Source organism: Austrofundulus limnaeus, unplaced genomic scaffold, assembly GCF_001266775.1.
Source record: "Austrofundulus limnaeus strain Quisiro unplaced genomic scaffold, Austrofundulus_limnaeus-1.0 Scaffold13, whole genome shotgun sequence".
In the NCBI taxonomy this organism is placed as follows: domain Eukaryota; kingdom Metazoa; phylum Chordata; class Actinopteri; order Cyprinodontiformes; family Rivulidae; genus Austrofundulus; species Austrofundulus limnaeus.
In genome coordinates this window covers 4,584,648-4,592,619 of record NW_013952415.1, presented here as the reverse complement: position 1 = coordinate 4,592,619, position 7,972 = coordinate 4,584,648, and the positions used below count along the sequence as shown (strand labels likewise).

The following is a 7,972-nucleotide window of genomic DNA, read 5'->3' as shown; positions in this document are numbered from 1 at the left end:
TTTTAAATGTTTGGCATGGAAGGGCAGAGCTTTAAAATTGTAGTACAGCTAGCCACTAGGGGGTGCTCATCTTTTGTTGCTTCAACTACCAGTTTTCAGTCCTGTTTCTAGTTACAATATATCTCAACATAATAGACCAACAGTGGTCAAAGGCAAAAACAGCTCCTATTGACCTCCAGTAGCATAACCCCTACAACTGTGGAGCAAAACTCTTTTTTTATCCTTTAAGATCACATAAAAACTAAAAAAAAGAAAGATAGAAAGCAAGTCTCTATATCTACAGCTGCTTAAAGTCTATCAAATTATTCTGTCCACACAGATTCTCCTGAGCTGAGCACATGACAGATTTTTCCACATTGTCTGTGTGTGAAACAGCTCAGATTAGACCCAGTATCCCACACAGGAAACAAAATCTAATCAGGTAAATCCTTTGCTTTCACAGGGCCATTAACAGGCTTCTGATGGGATAAAACACACCGTTCTGCCATTTGCACAATACTCACATAATAATCAACATCCACAAAAAAAAAAAGTTAAAAAAAAGTAAAGCAGAGAAAATTCCACCACAGTGTCCTCCACCTCATCGGATAATCATCTTCACTGAATGCATGGAAAATTCCTTTTCACGTTGTTCAGCCTCTATAGTAGCAGGCTGATGCATTCACAGTGTGTGGTGTAAATGTAGGTGTGATAAATACAAAACACTGAATGGTGGCAGCTGGAAGGARATAACATAAATAAGACCCCCAAAGCAACCTTGATTTCTAAAAAGAAAAATAAAACTTCTGGTAAAATATGCATTACAGATCATTTCAACCTATCCCCATCAGTGTTACCGTATTTTTGTGTGCTATCTTTAACTTCTTTTCTTCTGTAAAGCTGTGGAGAAATAATATATCATGTTGCAGCAACAACACCATTATGGTGCTGAAGGATGAACYTTAATAACAAACGCTATCAGAGATTTTAAGGTCATTGCATAAAGTAATGTCTTACYTTGCCAAGAATTCCCCTGAGCTGCTGTTGCTCTGTTGCGTGTCCAGACAGTTTGTGGTTCCYGGTATGAGTGCCATGGTGGGGTTTTCCAGGGCCGCACTGCCCACCGCACGTGTAATAAGCTCCAGCGAGTCCTGGACGTAATGATCCACAGAAGGCGATCCCATGACCCCGTGAGCAAGTAGCCCCAAAGGCAGCCCCTCYGTCCTGAGCTCAGCCACATTCTGACTGTCCCCCAAGACCCAGTGAAACTCTGGGAGTGTCATCCGAGTGGCCAGTGTCCACAATCGGCGCACCTCGCGGATGTCACAGCCAAACGTCACCACTCCCGTTGTGGACGAGTGACCTTTCAGGGCCTCCAGCTGTCGCATGAGAGCTTGCTGCTGGTCAGACTTGGAGGAGAAGTTGGATGAATAGGATGAAGCGGTGGGTATCAAATATGGCAAAGGTAAGGCGTCTGCTCCCAGAGGGGCGCCCGGTGCCACCGCTGGGGAAGTTAATGAAGACGAAGATGGCGGAAGTGGTGTTTGTGTCAGGTTGACAAGAGTGCCCAGGTGGAAGCGGGTGTTGTTCTTGATGAGGACAAGGAAGTTGCTAATATTCCACTCCTGGCAGAGCACAATGCTGATGTCCCACCAGCCATTCATCATCAGCAGGTAGTAGAGGAGATGTGATGGTGGGGCTTCCACCGTCCGCATGGCCATTTGGAAATGAAGAGGATTCTGTGGAGAWTGGAATTGGGACGGGAGAGAAAAAAAGATTAGAAGGTTGAGGTGCTGTGAACAGAGAGAAGAAAATCAGAAGATAAATTGCCCAAAAATGGTAATAAACAGAAACAGATTTAAAAACAGTGATAGAAGTGATCGTGGAGAATGATATGAGGTGGGGGTAAACAAATAGAAAGTGTCAGTTGTATTGTTTAAAGGGCAGACGTATTGGAGGGGAGATAAAACAGAGTGGGTTTGTGAGAAACAAAAGCAGAGGAATGCAGAGGTGGAATGCAATGATAAGGGAAGGAATGGTAGGTTGGACAGTAATGGGGAAAAGCAGCATCACATGGATGAAATGTAGCAGAGAGTGAGAAATAAAGAAGAAAAATAGAAAAAAAAAGACAAAGGAAAGCCTTTTAAATCCAACAGGAAAATTACTTGCAATCTAAAAATTCAATTTGCTCTTAAAGAAGAAGAAGAAAAATAAAAACAGTCTACTGGATATAATGGATTTCAATCACCACTTTCTAGCTCCTATGAATATAATTACTCACATCATATGAGACACATTKATGTTTATGTGTAGACATTTTTTTCCTCTAAAACCAAAGGAAAATCAATTGAGATTTGATTCAAATTGGGTTGTTACACAGTCTGTTTAATTTAATTCACTTCCTTTGRGTAAATGACACACACAGCTCTGAAATTACACCTATAAACGTGTCACTTAAACTCACAATAATGCACAAGTAAAGCATGTCATTTCTACTTGTCTTRTTGTAGTTTGACTGGCAGCRCTGATGAAGAGATGCTTTGTGYATTATGAGTGTATACCACATTGTCACCATTGAATAAACACATTTGATAGACACAATGTAATGTAAGAGTTGTCGTTGTTATGGATTTATCTTACTGATTGGTCCAAAAAGCCCTTTTTATACCTCCTCCAGACTGGGAGATCATCTCTATAAAAAGGACCACGCTGATGAGAACTGACCACGCAGAAGGAATTTGCACCACTTGCTGTTCACTTCATTGCAAATATTCCAGATTCAGTGAGACTGCAGTGGGAAGTTTGGATATTTTCTCACAACACGGAGTCACCAACTGGTATCTAATAGCTGCTGTTAGTAAGATACAAGTATGCAACTTCCATTTGCTATTTATAATTGAAATTGTGTGCTGCTCCTAATTCCACAGTGATATAAAATCAATAGTTCTCTGAAACTTTTGACATCAACTAGGAAAAAGATGTCGGCAGTGAGGTCAGATATAGACAGTTTGTGGGTGAGCAGCAACATTTAAATTGATCTCCTGGCCAATATAGGCAGGTAAATACAAAGTACACTTTCGCAGGATTACAGAAAGCTAGAATATGAGAGCAGATCAGTTTCATTGTTCATGCAGTGTTCTCTGTAATTCTTTGGATGCAGYTTATTAAAACAGATCAAGCTGCATGAGCTGCCTGATCTGCATCACAAAACTTGGGATATTGTACCCAGCATGAGACTTGCAGGTTTATCCGGCTAATCGATCAGTTATGCTTTTGTTTGTTTGCGTGCACACACAACTACACATGCTTAAAAAGCCCCGAGCAACTCAGCTTAATTGACTTTACAACTTTTACACAAGCTTTGCACTAAAAGTCCATTAAATTAATCTATTGGTTTGTTTAATTTATCCCATTAATCACACTGCCCAATAGGCATGCAAATAAGATAATAATAATGTGCTTTTTTTGCATACATATGAATGGATTATTGGTGAAAGATGCACTATCATAAGCAATGCTAGATGTTTTTTTTATTTTTAGTTTTAGAAGTCCTGCATCAGGAAGGAGAATTGTAATGCAGTCCACGGGGCATCAGATTTTCACCTCCTCTCATTGCCCAGGAGGATTGGAGGATTCATTCTCAGCTGCAGCACTTTTGCAACGTAATCTCCATAAATCTGCAACTCTCTCCTTTTGTTCCTCATGTAAATAAAAACCAAGGAGTTTGTAGTGAGTGCAGCAGCTCCAGGCTTTTACGTAAAAAAAAAGGTTTTCTGCTTTAATTGCACCTCAGTTTTCCGGTTCTGTTGTTGATGTGATTGGTTTCATCCCTTGTTGCTTAAAAAAAGAAATAAAAAAACTCTTCTTTTAGATTTCTTCATCCAAAGGACAGTTGCTTTGACTTGGCTGTTCAAAGGAAATCCTGACTCTTGGTGTCCAGTAAAACCACAGGGAGTGACAGAATCACGAACCAGTGGACAAATCGAATAAGATGGTAATGACTTGGTGATTGATTTCCCCCCCTTTGATTAGATGACTCATTTTTTAGAAACCATGGAAACTCATAGAAATTAGATTTTTGCTTGCCAGGCTATTGCAGAGCTAACACAGACAGACATGAGGCAAGCGACCAAACACTCACACTCGCACCTGTGGTCGGTTTAGAGAATCACAGATTTACCAACATGCTTGATTTTGGTCTGTGGGAGAAAACAGGCAATTTCTCTTTAAACTCTACATGTGGGAAAGAGAGAAAAAAACACACATCTATTTAGAATGATCATCTACAACTTTGACAGATGGCAGGTGATATGTGSACAACATAAAAAATGGGGTTTTAAAAATGTACTTTATCCCTAAGTTCATAATAACAGATCAGCAAAGACATAAACAAGATATCTGTGAGCATTAAATACAACATTTATTTTACTCAACCAATATTTTCATAAAGTCTTCAAGCAGTCAGCAGGGATGCTACATATCATTTCAGTTTTCAACAAGAATGAGTATAGTAGGTCAGTGTGGGATAGATTTTTATTTAAATCATCCCACCTGGTCCCTGCCAGGAAGTTTCTTTTTCTCCAAGGCTTTCTTTAGCTCCTGCTCTTTAATATGCTAAAATTCCTCAACTCTGCAGTGCTATCAAAAAGCTCCTCTCCAGCAGCCCACTTTACTGTGAGGACACTCGATCCTTTGCTCCATATGTTTTCCATTCTCACCATTTATACCAAGCCGAGAGCGCACAACTTTGTCAAAGATGTCTTCGTGAGTTGTTGCTTTTTACCTCCGCCAAGGGCGAGGTGATGTTTTCGATCGTGTATGTCTGTCTGTCTGTTGTTCTGTCTGTGGACAACATTACTCAAAAACTTGTAGATGGATTGTCTTGACATTTTTTTACCATGTGTGTACTGGGCCAAAGAACACACCTTTAAATTTTGGTGATGTTCTGGAACACGATGCGGATACAGGAATTTTTTTTTCCTTTCAGCACTCTGAGATCGGCAAAGCTGTGATGCTTTCACAGGGCTTCTGTAAAAAATCAGTGAGCTGGATTGGACAGCACGGACTTCAAACTTTATAAAAGTAATGTTAAAACCACATTTAATGATGAATTTTTTTTTGCCACAATATGCACATTTACAGAACGTTTTGTGACCAGGAAGTGCGTGACTGCACCATGAAACCTATTTTTCCCATTTCCTCAAACACACTGCATTTTTGAAACAACCAATCAAAACAGTTTCTCGCTACTAGGCTTGTAAACAGAGAGCTGCCGGGCCTCAAAGTTTGGAGACGGGGGGAGCCAGGAAGCACTTTATAAAGAGAGTCAAACCATTACAAACTCATACAAGGAGATAAAACTGACGTTTTACATGGTGAAATGTGACTGAWGAAAACTTAGGAGCTCAATCCGACACCAGTTTGGCGAGTCTTTTTTTTTTCACATTGGACTCCACCAGGAAGAAATTCCATGCATACTGCCTGCTTAAATGTTCGCAACGTCACAACTTATTCAGCAAATGTGTTTCCATCTCTGCTTTTGCACATTAACTCTTACAGGATGGGGAAAATTGGTCTTGGCGGAGGTTTGCACTCTCCAGGTGCTTCTAGTTAATRAATGAAACTGTACACTTTGTCATGAACTTTGATAGGCTGAGGTCCGATGCTCTAGATGTTGTCCAGCAATGAAATCTTCAAAAATTGGGATAAAGGTAGAATTTCTACAACCTCAATTRTTTGTGATTGCCCAGCAAACAGTGTTTATTGAAAGTAAATGATTTGTGGAAGGGTTCTAAAGGCCATGTGTCAAGATTTGATTTTTTTGCTTTATTGATGATAAAGCAAAAACCCTTTGGTTCTTACATTATTTTGATTCTTGTACTTTTTAATATCTCTAACATTAAGTTTTTGTGCCCCTGACTTTCTATTTGACTTTCACTACTACTTCCTCAGTTCTGCCTCATCTCACACCTGCTCCTTATTTCTTGTTTGTACCAGCTGCACTCTATTTCCTCATCAGCCACAGTCAATTTATATTCTGGCAATGCACTATTGTGCTTCATGCCCTGTCAGGTTCCTCTCCATGTCTCCTTGTGTTTCATTTATTGCTTTGCATTTTTTTTTGCCACAAAAGCTTTCTGTTTGTGTGTTAGTGTAAATTTTTTAGTTTTTGCTCAGGTCCATCAAGTTGGTCTGCACTCTTGGGTTCAACCTCTTCAAACAGTGACATCACGCAACACTGACTATAACCAGAGGTGGGGACTCAAGTCACGACTTGGACTCGAGTCATTAATATCATGACCTTAGACTTGACTTGAAATAATATTCAAAGACTTGTGACTTGACTTGGACTTTTACACCAATGACTTGGGACTTTAATTGGACTTGACCCTGTTTAATTAAAAAGACTTGATATTTTATCTAAAATTAAAAGTTTAAAATACATTATTTATAAAGTGGGACTCATTAATAAATGTCACTTGTTCTGTATTAACAAAGGCAGACTGTCAGTCTTTTATTCAACACTCTGTACATATGTTTGCATGAGCTGCAGCACAGCAGATCAAATAAAAAAATGAATAATTATAGTTCAAAGACTATTTTTGCAGGTAAATTAATCAGAAACCCTGCAACATAAAAGTGAAAACTAAAAWATATATATATTTTTTGATAATTTGCAGGTTCAGGTGCCCGTTTCATCATGACTTGAGATAGAGCTTTTAAAAAGAACACACATTATCTTATTTATATTTCACATATAACTGCAACACGAAAAGATTTGAAAGGACTTAAAATTCCAAGTTTCAGACTGTCACTTGACTTGAAATTTGCCTGTCTTGAGTTGAGACTTGATTTGGGATTTGAGGATAAAGACTTGAGACTTACTTGAGACTTGCAAACCAATGACTTGTCCCACCTCTGGCTAAAACCCAATCAGCTTTTCTAAAATGCTTTTTTTTTATACCCAGACCTTTACAAAATACTCCTCCTGCTTCATTTCCCCCTAATTTTACAGCTTTTTTTATGTAATGCCATTATCAAATTTCAAAATCACCATTTTGTTTCCTGAAATTTGTACAATGTCTTCATTTCAACATTCAATATATTTACTGTGTTCCACTGTAGATTCTATTTTCTTTACATTTTACACAGCATCTCACCTTCTCAGAGTTAAAGTAAGAAGAAATCAGTTTTGGAGAAACTCTTGTCAATATTCAGTTAGAACCTTCATAAAACATGAATGAGACTGAAGGGAGGTAGGGTATTTCTTTAAAAAATCACATTAACACTCAAAACTTTACAAGATAGTTTCTGTCCCTGTTCATTTTTATTTTAGTTTTTTTCCCCCTCAACTTCCAATCCTTCTACTTGTCTATCCATCTGCTGCACCTCTCCACAAAGCAATAAGATGTTTGTCAGATTTTTGGTACACGCTATTTCACTTCAGGGAATCGGTTCTGTCTTTTAGCACCTGCTGACTCCTGCAGAGAGATGCTGCCTTGAACTTAGTGTGAGGAATTAGAAGGTACGGTGGGATCACACAATCATCTTACAATAACTCAATGGGTGGCAGGTGTCCCAGATCCTGTCAGTCCAGTTAAGTGGTTTGGGTGTTTTGCATGCATTTTTATGTAAATAAATAAATAAATATAAAAATAATGAATTTGATAAAACAGAGAAGCTTAAGCTCTCAAACAGAAGTCCTCCATTTTTCATCAGTTGCAGATGTCCTTGGACTAAAGATTTTCTGAGAGCTTCATGATGATTTGTGAAGTGGCTCACGTGTTTTTTTCTTTTTGCAAACAGATAAACATGCACATATAATAGCATTATTATTCACCTTTTAAAATCATGGGACATTAATAATAATTGAGATTTTTGAATAAAAATATTCAAAATTAATTGAATGTAGAAAAGTTTTTGCATCTTATCTTAACACACACACACACACACACCCCCACACACACACACACACACACACACACACACACAC

At 38.6% G+C, this 7,972-nt stretch overlaps 2 protein-coding genes across 5 annotated transcripts in view; one reads left to right on the top strand and one right to left on the bottom strand.

The window, feature by feature from the left end:
• Window positions 1–7,972, top strand: part of plppr1 (phospholipid phosphatase related 1) — a 126,148-nt gene that overhangs the window by 74,127 nt on the left and 44,049 nt on the right. The window lies entirely within an intron of this gene.
• The window catches only part of grin3a (glutamate receptor, ionotropic, N-methyl-D-aspartate 3A), an 84,585-nt gene that overhangs the window by 34,869 nt on the left and 41,744 nt on the right, over window positions 1–7,972 (bottom strand). For both annotated transcript variants that reach the window (XM_014002531.1, XM_014002530.1), the window contains exon 2: window positions 997–1,718. In XM_014002531.1, coding sequence (XP_013857985.1) covers window positions 997–1,718 — 722 coding nt within the window. The remainder of the gene's footprint in view (window positions 1–996; window positions 1,719–7,972) is intronic.